Genomic DNA, 19,582 nt, shown 5'->3' with positions numbered 1-19,582 from the left:
ACTGCTTTACTTCCCACAAAGAAAGCAAAATAAGATTCAACAAAATGGTAGTAGCGCAAAGGAAGTTTCTTGCCTTCTCTCTTATCTGCTTAGATGTTTGAGCAGTTTGCACAAAAATAAAACTCGAAAAAAAATGTACATTTCATTCCTGCCTAGTCTGTTTCTAGTTCAAAAGAGGCCTTTCTGGGGGCGCCTGGGTGGCGCAGTCGTTAAGCATCTGCCTGTGGCTCAGGGCGTGATCCCGGCGTTCCAGGATCAAGCCCCACATCAGGCTCCTCCACTAAGAGCCTGCTTCTTCCTCTCCCACTCCCCCTGCTTGTGTTCCCTCTCTCGCTGGCTGTCTCTATCTCTGTCAAATAAATAAATAAATAAATAAATAAATAAATCTTTAAAAAAAAAAAGAGGCCTTTCTGTTCACTTACCTTTAAATCAATCAATTAGCCAAGAAATACTGACAATTTCTTAGAGTCTCAGCTTCTTAGAGATGAAAGTTTATTTAGGATTTCCACTAACATATTTGCTTTTGGCTAAAACATATCCCCTGTGGAGATTTTCAATCCCAAATAAATATCTGAAGACCCGGTCTTTTTGGAAGAAGACACAATGGAGGAGAATTTTTGAAAAATCTTCCCTTTAAATAATATACTTTCATAATTGCTCAACCACATGAATTGTATCTTTACTCCTACAGATAAATTTAGCTATATGTGTCATATCTGGCCTAGTTTATATCATGATTTCTCTTTACAACAAATAAATCTCTGCCAGAAATAGAGATGAATTTCTGCCAGATTCTTAAATTACATCAACCAATATATTCAGACACGAGATTTCATTTACTACCATGGAAACCAATCATGTGAATATCTGAGAAAAGGGCTTTTCACATATTTAAATTTCCAAAAAGGACTTTGACTTTTTTTAATCTGGTAAATTTTGACACAAATTTAAACTTAGATACATCCTACTGAGTTTGCCAGTGATTAAAAAGAGAGATGAGTTCTTCAGACAACTCAGACGAAAAGACTTTAATTTAAGGACAACTGAAAATCAGGATATGGGGCTTATCTGAAATTGCTCATGGCACTTTCCTCTCCCCTCCTCTACCAGAAAAATCCCTCAATCCCTCCATTTCTTTCTAATAAAAGGAAATGCAAGAATAGCCCATGCTTTCCCCTTTTCCTAAAACCCTCCCAGAACAAAAGGAATAAACTTTTCTCCTATAAATGCTTAGAAATGCCTATGCTTAACAAACGGCTTCTTAGGGAAGAGAATTAAGGGATGTTGGTGCATTTTTCACCAACCAGCTGATAATAAATTCAAAATTTATTTTTTCATTCAAAATTATTCACCAGAAAGAATATTAATGACATTGAGGTAAATCTGAGCCACCAGAAAATTGAGGGGACTTTCGATGTAACCTTACCAAATACAAGAGGGATAAAGTCAAGTCTCTAGGATTGGTCTTGGGTATATAATAATCAGTCTCAACAGCCACTCTCATGTATCAAGCAACTCTAAGTGGCTAGGCACTCTTCCTGGTGCTCTGCACACTGTTATTTCATTTAACCCTCAAGACGACTCTGAGACTGCAATCTACAGATAAGGAAACAGAGACTCAAAGAAGGTTAAGTCATTTGCCCAAAGTCATACAACTATAAATGGGCCTTCCTTCTCTTTGTCTCCATGGCTCTGAACTTTTCACTAGTTGAGTTTCTTATCTAGCTGACCATCCTATCAGGAAAAAAAGACAGAGACAAATACAGGTAGTTGGATGGGATTCAATATTTCAAAATGTGATATAATTTTTATACAAAGGGAACTAAACCAACCTGAATTTAAACCATAGTCTTTAAAGGTCTTAATTTTTCATCCCCATTTATCATATAACAAAAAATAAAAGCAAGTGATTCAACTGTCACTTGAGCTGATGGCTATTAGGCAGCCCCAACACACAGCGAAACACACTCGTGATGTTACCTACATTCAGTTGTGGCTTCTCCATTTAAAGGTTCTCCTTCTCCACTGCTGTAAACTGCAAAGACTGAAACCTTGTATTTGGTCTCTGGCTGCAGATTTTCTATCACAGTGTGAATTGCATCTCCGGGAAGACTTTTCTCTCCAGTCTCAATATCATCATAAAGCGATTTCCATGAGACCCTGTAACCTCGAACCATTCCTGGAGCAGATGTCCAATACGCCCCAATTGATGTGTCAGTGATATCTTTAGTAACGAAATCCGTAGGTGAACCACGTTCTAGAATAAAAATTACAGGGGAATGATTTTTCAATGTCTACTAGATATGTAAATATTCCTTCATCCTGGTGGACATTCTAACTTGCTGGATTCAAACTCAGTTTGTCTAAAGTTGCCCATTTCTTCTTCCTGAGCTGTCTGTCCTGTTCTGTCAGTGGAGCAGATTGATGGAATAAAACTTTAGGATCTTTCTGATTCCCACCTATCACCCTGGCACCCACATGTTCAGTCAGGTTGTAAGGCCCTTCAGGACAAGGATGCCATCCAAACATGAAAGAGTACGTGCCTACAAATGTGTTCTCCAAGGGAAAAAAAGGCACCGAAATCCCCAAATTTTACCCTATGTCAGTCTGCTTTATGACATAGCCCATTGTTCACAAAGATCTTTATTTCTTTACCATCTTTTTTCCTCTGATGTAATTTAAATAAGCTCAGTTTCAATATATGACCTTTGATAACTTCCACAATTTCATATCACTTGCAAAAATTAATTCCAGCATCATTTTTTGGTGAAAACTCTCTTTGCTCATGCAATTTAAAAGCAGAAGTGCAAACTTCCAATATAGCTTAACTCTAATGAAACTAAAAACCACCAATTCTTCTGGAAAACTCAAAAGCAATTAGTCATCAAAATAAAACACACCACTTGTTCTAGCTGATCGAAAATGTCTGCTACTAAATTTTGGCTCTTTCAATTCAAAAAAAAAAAAAAAATACAACCCAAATGGAAAAATATGGAAACCTCAACTTAATAGGAAGCACAGATGTCTTCCAATAAAACCCTCACTTTCCATAATTTAAATGTAAGATAAATATACAGGTCACTTTATATTGGCTACCTTTACTAGGGTTTATGCCACAGCATGACATAAATATAAAACTATCTGCTTCTACAGCATACATTTCACTAGTAATTGTTGTAAATTCAAGCAAATGATATATAATGCCGTTACAAGATTTTTGAAGACTATTACTTTACTTGAATCAAAGAGTAAAAATGAATACCTTAAAAATACTCATAATTAAACAACTAAATTTCAACACAAAGAGTAAAGATAACAATAAGTAAAAAAAAGAAAAGAAAAAGAAAAGAAATCTGGGTAGACAGAAACCTATCATATTGTAGAATTTAAAGGGAAAAATAAATAAAACAGGAGCTGGGCATCCTACCATACCCCAAGCACAAATGGAAAATTCTAACTCCATTATAAATAACTGTAACTGCTGACAGGACATCTCATCTCTGGAGGGAAATTAGCTACATATTTCACTGAAACCAAGAATACTTATTTTTCAAGAACATACTGACTTTGTTCCCTCAGTACTTCAGGCTAATTCTTACTTGAAGGCCTTCTTTTACTGTACTGGCTACTTAAATGCCCACTAGATCCTTTGATCTAGTTTAGTTGTTGTTTTTTATGTCTTATTTTGTTTAGATCATTGATATCCCAGCAACTGGTCTCTAAGATTTAAATGTGCAGCACATGTTTCCTTTGCTTGATGTACACCTTTTTTTCACATGGGCCCCTTCTAAATTGCCTAAATTGCAGTTAGGAATTGCAGCCATTGTAAAATCGTTGTACTTGAAAGTGAATGAACTTAAATGAGCTAAAAATGGCATTGATGACATTCCAAAAAAGTATAAGACGAGTAAATTAGCTAGACTGTGGGAATTATCTTCCAAATTAACACTGGAGTAGTTTACAAACAATAATTTCAGCTTCTCATCTGCTCCAAGGTTGTGTTTCTCAGCCCGTTTTCCTCCCTACTTTGTACAGCACTGAGTTTGCGACATTATTTATTACCATGACAACAGACATCAATCTCACAAACACAGGCTAATGATTCCACTGTGAGAAAATAATAGGAAAAGAATTGTGGTTGAAGCAAAAATACATTCACAAAGATATTTCTGGGCTACAAACAAAAGGAGCCTAGTTCACTAGGCATGCATTCCCATGGATTTTAATCAACTGTTTTAACACTCTCAGAACCTGTAAAGCTGGAACAAAATACTAGTGAAATTGCAATAAAGACCTTTGCAAGGTTTATCAGTGTCCCAAAAAGAGTCAGTAAAAGCACTTTTTTAAAGTACAAATGTAATACTAACTAAAAAATATTCTTAAATTCTAATTAATGGCATGACAACGCTAATTCCAATAAGCACTGAGTAAATTCTCAATTACAGAAAGCTATCCTCAAAAAATTATACAATCTGCCTGTGACACCCAAAGGTGTTATCTACAGACACTGACATTGCAACATTCCATGTTAGTAACAAAGAAATATGGAATCCAAAGAAAGAAGAAAGGCACCTCCATCCAGAGGCCAAGATTGAAAAGATAAACTTCTTCAATAAGCTTCTTATATGTCAGTCAGTCAGTTTGATAAGAATATTCCTAAATATTAAGTTTATACCATTGTCAAACACATCGATAAACTATTTTTCTCAAAAAAGCTGGAGGGTTTGGTATTCTAGCTGCTGCATTACACCCAAGAATTTTGAGAATATGATGTATTCATGACAAGTAAATTTTATCAGACCTATAACCCTTTAAAAAATATTTTTTAAATGGAATCTTGGCTTGGACAAATATTGGATTACAAAAAAATGAAGCAATTGAATTGTACCCTGTGATAAAATTGGCAGGCTGTGAAGTGGCCAAGCTGGTCTTAAGACCTGGTGTGCAACCAGCTGAGCAGGCAGACCACCAGCAGGCTGTCACCTCCTAGGGCCCTGGGGCAAAATAAAGGGACCAGATTTGATAGGATACACAGAATCACCGGGGGTGCCAAAGAGTGGGCCCTGCCCAAATCATTTAAATTGGAATATCTGGAGATACGCCTAAGCACTGATACTTCCTAAAAAAATCTTTTAAATCTCTATTATTCTTGGGACTCCTGGGTGGCTCAGTCTGTTAAGCATCTGTCTTTGGCTCAGGTCATGATCCCAGAGTCCCTGGATCAAGTCCCATGTCCAGCTCCTTGCTCAGTGGGGAGCTGCTTATCCCTTTGGCTGGCGCTCCGCCTGCTTGTGCTGTCTCTCTGACAAATAAATAAATGAAATCTTTTTTAAAAAATCTCTGTTATTCTCCTTCCCCTACAATTCTTTATTCTTAGTCCCCTACAATTCTTTATTCTTTTCTAATTTCTTTCTTTCCCCTTCTTTCTGCTATTTCTCTCTGAGGCCTTAGGGAGGCATTTATTTGGAAGATGTGGTTGGTCAGTGCAGGAAGAAACCCTCATGCTTGCTTTCACTCTGAAATGAGGCTCCTTCAAAATAAAGACGGTTGTGGTGAGGGCAAAACTGATCAAACTCGTTGGGCCCAGGGACACCGTATGGGACGATCTGTTGGTTTATACATTGTGTGGATTTATGACCACACATGACAAATTGGCCTCTAGGTAGTAGACTGTCTCAAGGCTGACCCTCAGAGAACTGAGAAGTTGATCAGATCTTCTCATCACATCCTTTCCATCCCATAACACACATGGGATGTTCACTGCTCTCTCCTTCCCTTCATCCTGTTTCAAAAGGAAATGGCTCTCAACACATGCTTCTTATTCAAGAGTTGATCACATTCTCCTATGAATGAAGTTCAATTCAAGTGTTATCTAGCCAGGCATTTGCTTTGGGTTAAAATACTGAATTGTAGGTTTTGTCCTCAATCTAAGGAACTTTGAACATCCATAACACAGGAAGAGATTATTTGGCCTGGTTTGCTTAGATTGGGTTTGGGAGTCTCTTTTTAGTGAATCTGGGAAGGAAAAGGAAAGAGAGAGGAAGAAGAAAGGAAAGATGTCAGAAGACAAGCCTATAGCCTTTCTGCAGGAGGCATTACTGTATCTCAACAGGGGAAGCCATAGACAGGTCCAGTGAATAGGAACCAAATCCAGTAGTCTTTTTGCCCCTTTGTCACTATGCTACCCAGAACCTGGATCCACTTCTGCTCTAGCAAAGGCTTCCAACTTCCTCAAGTTCCTCTTTTGCTCTGCCCCAAGACTTATAAATGTTTTTTTTATGATGTTTCAGTTTGTTCAGGATTTCACGTAAGTGGCATTGTTTTCAATAATATTTAATCTCACGGTACCTGTTTTCTGCTGTTCTGGGGTATATGCCTATGCTTTCTATATTACTTTTATTTCTGGTAAGAGAATTTCTGGCAGTCTTTTCAAATAAGTCCTCTTCTATAATGATGGTGTGCCTTCAACTTTATCCTTCTCAATAGTTTTCCCAGTTACCTATTCTCCCCAGTATGGTACCAGTATAGTTATAAGGAATAGCATCCTTTTCTGTCATACGTTTAAACACACAAAATTTATCAGTTTTTTGAAATTTTGATACTCAGCATTTCTGCTCTGACTATAAACCATATTTAGGTATATTCAAAAGGCATTTTTCTCATGCCTGCTTGCATGCATCTCTGAGCTACTACTGTGGGAAGTAATTTAGACAGGTGCATTTCTCATGATCTGAACATCCACAAGGGGTTGATTTCCACTTTTTTCCACATACAAGGCCAAAGAACTAATGCCTCATTTAAGTAACTTTCCTACATTTCCTTAGCCCTTTTCCATTTGCTTTCTGAAAAGCAAATCATCATCCAATTCAAATATAATTATAACACAAATTAGCCAATGATGATAACTGAAAAATTAATCATAATGAAATGAAACTGTATAAATTGTTCCAGTCGGCTTTCATTGAGTTTCACATACCACTTTCAAAAATAGAAGTTAAATTGAAAATGTAATGTAAATCCTCTTCTAAATCAATTTGTCTTTTCCGTTAGAGCTCAGCTCAAAAGTCATCCAATTTTCCACAGCAGAATACAGAAAACCTGCTTCCACGTTTATGTGGAAACACACTTGATTTACAACCCCAGTGAATCAGAGCCACCATTCCAAAGTACAAAGTTCACTATTGATAAGCAACAACTACATTAAGCAATACATAGTTCTTGAAAACCTCTTAACAATTAAATCACCCTTCAACCTCAAAGCCTGTATGAGATTTCTTCCATAATTGTTATGTCTCCAGTGTGATTTAGATATTTCTCCGATGAGCCATTAATGCACAGGAAAGGAAATATGAATTGCTGTTTGGTAACTGTGCTAAAATTCCCTGGAAACCTCAGCGTTGTTATACCCAGAATGTATGATTTTTTCAAATTATGCGATAGCAGTAAATCTAGGGAAACAGAGACCTTATTTAGTCTGTCTTGGAGAGGCCCCATGTTACTCAACATCATGCAGAGGAATTCCTGTGATGTGCTAAAAACCTCACTGTAACAAAATGTCAGCTGAGTGAACTTGGTTTGATATACAGGAAGCTGTCCGGGTCTAAGACATTGGCAGGTTGCTATAGCAACTGAAACAAAGGAAATTTTTGAAAAGTCATCTTTTCCATAGCCAAAAACCAATAGTCAAAAACAAAAAGAACCATGTTATTCCCAAACTGAAATTTTCATTCATTTGTGGTAAATCTCAGAATTAAAATGGGCATTATTCATTTCAAGGTTTATAAGAGCAGGTTTTCCTCTCTCTACACACTAACAGTGACAACTAAAAGTTCTATCACGACCTAAAGTACACTTACATGTACAACCGTCCTTTAGTAATTACATTAAATCTATTTTGACAGCAACAACTGGGCGAGGGGGGGACAAAATAAATCAAACCTAATAGTTTGTGCTCAGATTCCTCTAAAGTTTGGATCTGAAATAGTAATAAGCACTGTCTTTGTGATTCTATTTCATACAGTACTAGCGCAAACCATCAACTTCCTCCATGCCAATGCTAATAAATCTCTCTTCCAGGGACAGGGGAATTTTCTGATCATTGGCTACATTTCAACAAACTAGGAAACAGATTCAAGTTAGGGACGGTTGCAGACCACACTAAATATTTTTTTAATATTTTTTGATTTGAATAGAATGCACCTGAGGCTATCTATAAAATTTTCAACCTACACAATGCGCCTGCCACCTGAGCCATGCCTCTGGATGGAAGAAACATTCCTTCAAGGTCTGCTCTTACCACCTTCTCTCCCAAGAGAAAAACAGATTAGAAAAACAGCAGCCCTCAAAAGCAGTTGCCTGGCTCTGTTTCTGGCTTTCCATTCCCTGCATTTACCATCATATCCTATTCCTGTATATGGTATGTGGATTTGGCTGAGTTAATACAATAAAATGAAATGGAATAACCAGGGGCAAAAATCTTCTACTATTTTAATTTAGTCACAACTATGCTTTCACATATTTGTCAAGTTTACCACACATAATGCGATGGGATAAATATGTTCATAAAATCAGGCTGACAGCATTTTATGTAGTAAAGAGCTTTGGTGTAAATGGGGAAAAAATGTGTTATTACCACTTAGTTATCAATTAACTATAGTTAATCATCTCACTTCCCTCCGTCTCAGGAAGTGAAGAACAGTAATTTTTCAGATTAATTTTACTCCCCATGTATCGCCCTTGGAGGTAATTTCTGATCAAATGTGTGTGTGTGTGTGCGCATGCACGACGGACACACACTCACACATGCATACAAGCTGGTAGATTTTCTATACTACTTGTACAAAACTATAAAATTAGAAACAGTTTAGCCATACACCTGGCCCAGAGAAATCAAAGCCTATTAGAATGTGTTTACTGTTAAATTAAAATGTGTGTTTTGTTTTCTAAAGATTAATATATCATTCTTAGCAAAAATGCCTAATTTTTTAACCCCAAGAAAATTCTGACTATGAATATATTTTTAAAGTAAGAAAATGCAGAAGAATATTGGAAGGTTAACAGGTACAAGAAACAGCAAAACTATTAAAATATTTCCAAGATATTCCTTACAAGGGAGAAATTTTCACAAACATGAATAATCTACAATTATTCCAGAAAAAACAAAAGCTCAAAAGTTTATCCTTAAAAAAAATCCTATAAACAATCTATGTTGAAAGCCTTTGGGAAGCACAAGAGAAAGAGAACTTCAAAAGGTCAAAACAGAAGAACAAACTTGTCAGAAATTCTGGATGTTTCTCCAGATACAAAGATCACATGCTTTACTGTTTGGATTAGGTGTCTGTAATTAAGGCAATTTCCATTTCCACCTCTCATTATTTTCAAAACTTTAGTGTAGCTAATCAATATCTCTGAAACACTTACAAAAGCCATATTTTTAGATATCAATTCTAAAGTGAATGTCATTTCCTCCTGATGAATTTTTATATACGTATAGTATTTTACAGTTCCCAGAAAGTTTCACTTACAGTGTCCCATTTGATCTCCACAGTAAATCTGGGATGCAGGGGAAGAAATGATCATCCCCTCTTTATAGATGGGTAAACTGAGGCTCGGAGGAGTTAAGGAGCCATTGCAAGGTCACATGGCTAAGTAGTTAAACCAGGAGTCTTCTAGTAATCAGTATTTTACACACTGGTATTTAATCTTTCATTTAAGTCCTCTTTTAAAAATAAATGTCATGGACTATTAGAATTAAACTCTTGATTACTGTCAGAGATAGAATTGATTAAAATATTTTTTGGCTATTTGTTTTTAATTCTTGACTAATCTTGTAGTTTTAATGAAACTGCCTCCTGTGGGCCTTGTCCCTATTAATTACAACATCTACAAACCTCCAAACTCCAGGATCCTCCAAATTTGACAGACATTTTACCTAAACTCACTGTGACTTCACATCACAAAAGATACTTCAGATTCATTTTCTTCCTATAAATATGTTAAATAGGTCATATAAAAGATGGTGATAACAAGAAGGAATCAATCCTGATTTCCCATTTAGGCCCCCAACTACAGTACTGACACATTATCGTAACCATCACTGATACTTTTTTTTAATATCACAACATTCTTATTGTGGCTTTCTCTCTCTTACACAACTTACTTTGTAGTTGCAGTGAGTTAAATGGAAGCTGCCATTATATTTCCAAAGATTCTAAGAAATATGAAGCCCTCTGACAATTAAGTCTGGAGGACAAAGGACATAGCCCCAGTCTTGGTGGTTCTTGCTAAATACTGCACGAACTTCAAACTTCTAACACAGAACTGAATGTTAAGGTCATTTAGCAAACAAACAAAGCAGAAACATGGATCCTCACATTTCTCAAGCTAAATGGTTTTATGCATGGTGAATGAGAAGAGCCTCAGAGTCAGCAAAGTGTTCCTGTCTGCTCCTAAGTGATGGAAACCGCTGTGTTAATGTGGGCAACCCAAATCCTTTTCTTCCACACGTGTTTCCCAAGGTCGCTTCTTACTCCGACTGTCACACTCCTATTCTCCACTTACCCAGCCCATGGCATTAGGAACATAGTTCTATGGCCTTCTTATGCACTCAGCTCCCCAATACACCTCTTTCTGATCAAATTTAATTTTTTACAGTTGCTTACATTCTACATCTCTGAATAAGACGCAGTTTTGTAGCTGCTTACTTTTCAATACAAATTCCTTTTAAGAGAAAGGATAGCACATTTCTAGATTTGATTCTCTGCAAACATTTTCAGCTTCCTAAATGCAATCACAAATCAACTCAGGGATTTCTATAAAACATGACAGTAATTACCTTCGAGTGTCGTTCCTTCACCATGAAGGGCATCTCCGGCCCCAGATGCATACAAGGCCGTCACCGATAAGGAGTACTGTGTCCCTTCGTTTAATCCTCTCAGCACAGTACTGGTCGTATGTCCTCTCACAGTGACCTCTTGAGTTTCACCCCCTGCCGCTGGGACGTATGTGACGAGATACTGTTTCACTTTCCCCGGTGCCCCGGTCCAAGATAATTTCATAGTTGATGTTGTAGGGTCAGAAACTCTTAAGTCTCTTGGGTTCCCTCTAACTTCATTAAAAAAAACAACAACATTGAAATTCATTATTTAATAAAATGACTTCAAAAACACTTTGTTGCTTTGTGTCTGCGTGTGTGCGTGTGTCTGCGTGTGTGCGTGTGCGTGCGTGTGCGTGCGCGTGCGTGCGCGTGCATGTGCGTGCGCGCAAGCTGCATCAAATTTCTATGCTGAGAGATACTGCAGCAATTGTAACTGTTGACAAGCCAACAGAGCCTCAACATTTCTAAACTGGGACTTATGTGTGAATAGAAACAAAGCAAAAATCATCCAGTTCCTCTCTTGTGTTTACACAGGTTAGTATCTTTTGTGTTACTATCTTTGACATTAAAAACTACAATCTTTTCTCTGAAAGTGGAACAAAGAGCTACAAGTTGTAAATATGTTGATTAGTATCACAATGTAGGTTTCAACGCCTCCAAGAAAGCCTCAGTAAAAAAGATTTATTGGCATAATGCTATGACCTTCTAAACGTAATGGCCAGGAAATACACTGATGTGATAAAAATAATAAATGACCAAATGCTATCCCTAGAAAAAAAGAGAGGAAACAGCCCAAGGGAGGCCTTGCCTTGGGTAAAACTCAGGGGCTACCTCTTTACAACTACGATTTTTAGCATTTCATGACTTTTCTGGTGGAGTGGTCATGTCATCTCTGAAGGGTTGCAAGTCACCCAACCCTTGGAGAGAGCCCAGACACTCTCCACTGGGCACACAACAGCTAGCCACTTTTACTCTAGAAAGATGAAGAGTCACTGGGTCTTTTTATGTACCCAGCACAAAGGGCCCTAGATCCCCAACTAGAAAGAGAAAAAAGAAGGTAACGATTTCCCTAAGGGCAGAGAGGAGGAAGAAAGCAGATGGAAAAAGAAAGGGTCTCCACAGGAAAGGCTGTTTAGCTAGGTTCCCCTGGGAGGGAAGTAGTGATGCAGCCCGAGCTGGGGTGGGTATTCCTTATGAGTGTCTGCCTCAGATTCACTGCTTATCAGCAGCATGACTCAAGTTACTATTTAGTATCTTTAGCCTTGATTTCCTTATAAAAAAGGATAATAATATTAACAATTCCATTGACTCTGTGCATGGATTAAATGAGATAATATATGAAAAGCTCTTTGCACAGAACCTGACACAAATAAGTCCTCAATAACAGTTCATTATTGCTTATATGTTGTTGTTATTATTATTTTTAACTTTAAAGATAGGGAATAAAATGAAAATTAGAAATGCCTTAATTTTTCTCAATGAAATAAATATTAAACATTAACTATTTGCAACATATATCAGAATCTATCCTGGGAGTCTAACCATGCCATTTAAATAAAAACTGGTTAATATTTAAAAATCTTCCTGAAGAGGTAATATCTAATCTGTCTCAATGGTACATAGCAGTTTAATTTTTAATCCATAGTCATCCTTCAATTTATATTGGAATATTTAATAATAATATTATTTTTTGAAAGAATATTTAGGCCATACGATAATTTTATTGACACAAATAAATGCTGTCATAAGTAAGTCAAAACTTTGAGTAACTCAAATCTAAAAGGTTACAGTCCAAGATACTCAGATAATTGAGACAGTGACTCATGGCCTGTAGTGTCTGGGTAGCTGCCTACAGGATCCCTTGAGGTCTAAGGTTTGGGTTGTTACCATATGGTCAGCATATTTCCTCTACCTTCTTCAGTTGCTGCATTTCCCGTCAACGGAGAGCCAGGTCCTGAGAAATATTCAGGAATTACAGATACTTCGTATTTTGTGTCTGGAGTCAGGTTCTCAAGCGTTATCCTCCTCTGATTGGCAGGGGTAGTAACTTCTTTGCTTTCTCCACCAGCAACTGGTTTATATATAATTCGGTACCTTAAAACTCTCCCTGGAGCTTGAGTCCAGGTGATTTTAAAGCTGTCTGTAGTTTCATCTGTCACCTTTAGGTTTCGAGGTGCTCCTTTTACTGAAATTTGTTTTTTAAAAAAAGTTTATTTTACATAAAAAAAATGCAAAACTAAGCTTTTGATCACTAAACTGTAGCATTTCTCTAAACAAATCCAAAAGCAGCTTTTTGTCAAACAACCTGATTACAGCATTCATTTAGCCAGATATTAACTAGATGCTGAAACAACAAATACTCTACAATATACAGAGAGAAACTAAGTACTGTTAACTTTGTAATCAAATAAAGAGGTACCTAATAGTAAAGTTTTAAAATCATAAATACTCTGTTAAATGGTAAATTCATATTGACATAATATTCAAGAATAAAAATACTTCGTTTCTTGAAATATAGGTAGCCAAGGCTTTCCCTCTAGATTTTCTCAGAAAAGTAGGAAAATACCTAACACCCAGTTCTACCATATCTACTCAGTTGAATGGACTGTCTTATCCAGTCAGTTCCACAGCTAACTTTTTTATCTGTATTATCGTTTGACTTGGAGAATAATTAGACCCATACATGTATTGGACCAAACACATTGTACTTAATGAATGCTAGCTGGATCTAAATCTTGAAGTCAAATTGCAATGTGGGTAATGTCCATAGACTCACAATCTTAAATGGGATTTTCATTAAGCCTAAAGGAGAACATCATTTGCCTTTATAGTTAGTGAACATTACTAATTCATTTAAGGGGCAAATTGTCCGTTTGGACCACACATTCAGGAAAGATGAACTAAAGGTTATTGTCTTCTCAGTTCACTGGAGTGAAAGCACAGTGCAATACATCTGCATTTATCTCACATAAAATTAGAAGTTTATCTGAATAGCCAACACATCAGTAGATCACTTCAGGGAGAAAGTGTATCCCCTAAGAAAAGCAAGAACAGTTGGCGGACTTACACCCATGACTCATTTTAGATGGCAAGGAAAAAGAATAAATAGCCAGAACAAATGAGGCAGATAAACTGATGAATTTGAATATAGTAGCTCCCCACCCCCCCTCTTATCTGAGGGGTTATATTCTAAAATGTCCAGAGGATGCCTGAAACCATGAATAGTACTGAACCTTATATATACTATGTTTTTCTTATACATACATTTGATGAAGCTTAATTAATAAATTAGGCACATTAAGAGATTAACAATAATACCTAATAATAAAGTAATTAAAGCAATAAATTGTAAGAAAAATTACACGAATATGGTCTCTCTCTCATCCTATCTTATTGTGCTGTACTCACCCCTCTTGTGATGATGTGAGGTGATAAAATGCCTATATGATAAGATAAACTGAGGTGAATGACGTAGGCGTCATGACATAGCGTTAGGCTACTATTGACCTTCTAACAGTAGTCAGAAGGAAAATTATCTGTTTCTGGACTGTGGTTGACCGTGGGCAACTGAAACCATGGAAAGTGAAGCTGAGGATCAAGGGGAACTCCTCTACTAGCTTTGAAGCTGAATATGTAATTTTGAACCTTAGATTGCCCAAGAGTAAAAGAAAAAAAAAAAAGACTGTTTCTAGGAAAATTGAAGTGGTTAAATGAGATAATCCATGGAAAACAATTATCACAGCACCTGACACATACGTTGACGGTAAATAATTGGGAGCCTAACAAAGGTACTGAAATTGGAAACTTCCTTATTGTCTAAAGAACATTTAAATCTCAGATTTCACTCAGACAATAGGACGGGAAATGTATTACCAAATGCTGTTGTTGAAGCCCAATGAGCAAAAACTAGAGCATATATGAATGCAGTTGGCTCTACTCAAAAGCCCTCTGGACTTAAATTTCTTCTTGAGACATATTCCCATCCCCATCCCCATCCCAAAGTGCTAAAGGAAAAGGGCCAGGGGCTCATCAAGGAACAATTTGGCATTACAGAGAAATCATCAGAAAATCAGAAATATTGAGGGGCCTAGATGGTTCAGTTGGTTAAACGTCCAAATCTTGATTTTGGCTCAGGTCATGACCTCATGGATCTTGAGATCAAGCCCCACATTGGGCTCTGCGCTCAGCAGGGAGTCTGCTTAAAAGATTCTCTACCTCTGCCCCATTCTACTCACTCTCTCTCAAATAAATAAATAAATCCTAAAAAAGAAAGAAAAAATCAGAAATATCTAAGCATGGACTTCTAGATTACACAAAAATCATAAGAAAAGAAGTCAACTTAGGCCATTATTTTATTTGCTGGCCTTCGGGTAGAAATATACCTAAACCATGCACAAAAAGAAAAGATCAATCTTATTTTAAAAATCTTCGAGAGAAAAAAGATTCTCTAGCTTTTATCAGCAAGATATGCCAATATATGCCATCCCTGCTGGCAAATACTTCTTTGGAACTATCTTAATTTCCTCATGCATCTGTTTGAGCTTCTTCACCTATTCCCAATAAAAATAGAGAACAATTGACATGCCTTTTACTATTGACAAGTAATTGCCTAGTCTTAGTCTTCTCGTAACCAGGTTCCTTGGTATCCTTTAAATGTCGAATATAATGAAATGTATCAGAAAGTACTCAATTCTATACAGTCAAGAGGACATATCTAAACAAATAATGCTTAAAACATTTGGTAAATTTTGTATACTCATGTTCTCAGCATCATTATTTACAATAACTAAAAGGTGGAAGCATCCTGAGTGTCCGTCCATGGGTGAGTGAATAATCAAAGTGTGGTATACACATATAATGGGATATCTTTCAGCCATAAGAAGAAAGGAACTTCTGATGCATGCTATAACATGGATGAACTTTGAGGACATTATGCTAAGTGAAATAAGCCAGAAAACAAAAGGTCGAATGCTGTATAATTCCACTCCAATGAGGTACATAGAGTAGTTAAATTGATAGAAACAGAAAATAGAATGGTGGTTTCCAGGGGCAGTGGGGCAGCAGGGAGGGGTGGAAATCAAGAGTTATTTTTTAATGAGTACAGAGATTCAGTTTTGCGAGATGAAAAAAGTTCTGGAGACGGATGGTGGTAATGGTAGCATAATAATATGAATGTACTAAATGCCGCTGAAATGTATACTTAAAATCGTTAAAATGGTAATTTATGTTATGTGTATTTTACCACAATTTTTAAAAAGAAAAAATATCTGGTGATATATTTGCCATCACATCCACAGATAAAATCAACAAAATTCAGAAGTATTTGAACATAACACTACTGAAATATGGGACAGAAAAATCTGGGTAAGCAGTATTTCAAGAGTTAATTCCATAATTATTAACAGTTCTCTATACCTCTTAACCTCAAATTCATCAAAATAAATCTAGGGGCTTTTTAATAAAGTTTTTTCACTTTTTAAAGAGACGTATGAATAGCTGTACTTTATATATGCTGACTCTTAACAAAGGCCTTCACCATCTCCATAGAGGAGATGGTTATTTCAAACTGTAACTTGGTTCTACAATAAATTGCTAGTTTTTGGAAAACAGAGTCAGAAACCCCATCTCACCTTCCACAGTGGTCTCCTCTCCCGATAAGGGAACACTGAAGCCATCCTCGTACTCTGCAGTCACGTTGACTAAGTACAGGGTCTCTGGCTTCAGGTTATTGAGAATGACGCTGGTGCTTGACGCTGGCTCCACCACTGTGACCTCTTCATCCCCTGTAGCGTCCTTGTAGGTGATATGGTACGAAAAAACATTTTCTCCAGCGGGAGACCAGTTAACTTTGAAACTGTAAGAAGTTGTCTCAGAAAACCTAAGATCCTTTGGAGGCACATATGCTATTTAAAAAAAAAAAAAAAAAGGACACATTTTAAAATGTTTAGATCTATAAAGCAAAAATGGACCTGATGACTATGTTTCTGAAATGGCTTATGTTCATTGAGGGAATAGTCACTGAGACAAATGTACTGAGTAAATATTCCACACATGACCACTGAGAGAAGGCCTCTCATTTACAGCCCTACCGGGAGGCCTTGATCATTTATCTTGACCGTTCGCAATACTAAGCTACACTGTTTAAATGATTAACTAAAATTTAATTTGAATTGGGTTTCTAAACCAACAGCAGTAATGGAATGGTCCTGCCCACAACTGGAATATTGAAACAGTAACAGACCTAAAATGAACCAGCTATATTTTTCCATTAATTCTTGGCAATCAGATATTAACTTTTGGTGGTAGACAGATATTTCAAAGTAATGATTAAGGAACTCTTCCTAACAAAAGAATATTCATTAAACTAAATCATAGGAAGAGCCAATGTTTAAGGCACACTACTGTTCTCAAGGAACATACAATCAAGTTGGAAAGACAGGAGAGTGTGACATTATTAACAAAACAGAGTGGTACCTAAGAACCCCAGATGACTGGAAGTGACAGTAAGTGTTACAGCACTTAAGTGTTAAGCACTTAACAGTTAAGGAGGGCTTGATGAAAGAGATGGGACTTTTAACTGAATGTTGACAAATATAATTTGAACAAATGAAAAAACGAGGATAAGGAATTACAGCTTGGAGGAACGATGCCCAAAATTGGTCCAGGGCAGGGAACACATAAGAAGAATTCAAAGGTCTAGGATTATGTTCTCATCACCTAGTAGACACTCAACTAGAGGTTGTTGAATTCAATATGACAAATAGGTGTGATAAAGTTGGTGCCCCTTCTTAAGGATCTAGGAGCAAAAACATCTCATGATTCAGGGTAAATAGCTTTTTCACCAAAATATATGATCCGTACCCAGGAAAAAGTCGTATCTCAGAGCTAAATAAACTAAGCTCAATATATTTCTATCAGACAGGAAAGTTACTTTTTCCTGGATGTAAAAAGAATCGGAGAAGCATATTATCTACAATTTTAGAACCAAAAATGCTTTGTTCATGAAGAGGCAATTTTGACTTGACGTCTGCTAACCTTTTTTCTTTATAGCTGCCAATTCTTGTTCAATTCTAAGGCAGATAGACTGTGTGAGTTCAAAAGATATTCTCTGAAAAGCATCAAAATCTTCCACTGTGAACACGTGGGTCTCAGCAGGAGGCGAGGCAATAGCTTCTAATTCCGAGCGAACAGCATCCTTCACACCAACTGCAAAGATTTCCACATCCGAATTCCTTAGTTTTATAGCAGGATCTCTGAAAGCGTCTGAAGATTTCCCATCAGTGATAAGAATCATGACCTTTGGTACGTTGCCTCTTGAACCCTTGCTAGGCACAAATATTTTCTCTCTGACATAAGTCATCGCTTTCCCAGTGTTTGTAGATCCTCCTCTGTAGGGGAAGGTGTTTATTGCTTCAATTATATCTTCAACTTTGGTGAATTTTTTCAAAGTGAACTCAGTATGAGGATCCCGGCTGTACTGGACAAGACTTATCTGTACCCTATTTGGTGAAATCTCAAAACTTTTTACGAGAACTTCCAGAAAGGCTCTAACTTTAACAAAGTTTGCAATCCCAATGCTATAGGAACCATCAACCAGAAATACGATATCGGCCTTTATATCCACACCACGTGAGCATTCTGTAAAAAGAAAAAAAGCCCATTAGAGTTCAACAAGTATAAATTAATCGTTAAATATAGATATCTGGTTTTCTTAATAAGCACACTTATTTTAAAGAAAATTGTTGCAAATATTTTAAAACTAAACCTGAACCAGTAAGACATACTGTCAAATGGACTATCACATATACCAAACCCAATGATAGACCTATTCACTTACCCACTTGAACTTTCATTGGCTGAGTCTTCTCCATTATTGAAATGGGTTCACTGGATGTCAGTCCCTTCATGGCAGAAACACTGATCTGGTATTCTGTGTCTGCTGAAAGGTCACGAACACTGAGCATGGTGGTCTGCGGTCCCACACTGAGAGCGTGCTGTCGGCTTCCAACAGTCATTGGTGTAAGAAGGACTTTATAGCCAGTCACTGGGCTAGGAGATGGACTCCAACTTAGCTTAATGTATTTTGATGAGACTTCCGTGGCAACCAGATTTGAAGGAGGTTCAATAACTACAAAGTAACAAGCAGAACAGTGATTAAAAACAGTGAGATGTGGGGGTGCCTGGCTGGCTCAGTTGGAGGAGCATATGACTCTTGATCCTGGGGTCATGAGTTCAAGCCCCATGTTGGGTGTAGAGATTATTTAAATAAATAAATAAACTTGAAAAAAAAAAAAAAACAATGAGATGCAACCCTTAGGTTTGGTCAATTCTCCTTATCCAAATTAATCATGCATTAGTCAAGAAAAGCTGTCTAATCCCAACTCTCCGCTTTCACCTGTACCCATCCAAAACCAAAAGAGACTCAGTGCCAGATTTTTAGTCAGGGAACTGAGAAAATTAGGAGAAAAGAAAGTCATTGGAAGAAATTAATAATAAGACATTTGATGCTTAATTCTCTGGGACCAAGATTTTTATTCTGGTTTTGGTATTTTACTTGTTGTCTTTAGGCACTTGATAAATGCTTGTTAAATCAATGACTTACTCAATTCTTTTTCTCTTGTATTGATATTATAAAAACTAAAATATAATCTTTAAAAGACACTTTATAGTACGTAAAGAAAGATAAAGGATTCAGCAGCTCTTAAG

General features: G+C 36.9%; 1 protein-coding gene across 3 annotated transcripts in view; it reads right to left on the bottom strand.

The window, feature by feature from the left end:
- The window catches only part of COL12A1 (collagen type XII alpha 1 chain), a 114,797-nt gene that overhangs the window by 77,199 nt on the left and 18,016 nt on the right, over positions 1-19,582 (bottom strand). For 2 of the 3 annotated variants that reach the window (XM_045803810.2, XM_045803819.2), the window contains exons 9-14: positions 18,714-19,004; positions 17,912-18,514; positions 16,507-16,779; positions 12,789-13,061; positions 10,835-11,107; positions 1,985-2,257 (exon numbers count right to left, since the gene is read on the bottom strand). The exons of the other annotated variant lie outside the window; for it this stretch is intronic. In XM_045803810.2, the coding sequence (XP_045659766.2) occupies positions 1,985-2,257; positions 10,835-11,107; positions 12,789-13,061; positions 16,507-16,779; positions 17,912-18,514; positions 18,714-19,004 (1,986 nt within the window). The remainder of the gene's footprint in view (positions 1-1,984; positions 2,258-10,834; positions 11,108-12,788; positions 13,062-16,506; positions 16,780-17,911; positions 18,515-18,713; positions 19,005-19,582) is intronic. 3 annotated transcript variants of the gene reach the window in all.

This window comes from Ursus americanus, chromosome 29 (assembly GCF_024610735.1).
Source record: "Ursus americanus isolate L20-20 chromosome 29, mUrsAme1.1.p, whole genome shotgun sequence".
NCBI classification, from domain to species: domain Eukaryota; kingdom Metazoa; phylum Chordata; class Mammalia; order Carnivora; family Ursidae; genus Ursus; species Ursus americanus.
The sequence above is the reverse complement of the archived record's forward strand: the minus strand, read 5'-3'. Positions and strand labels throughout refer to the sequence as shown.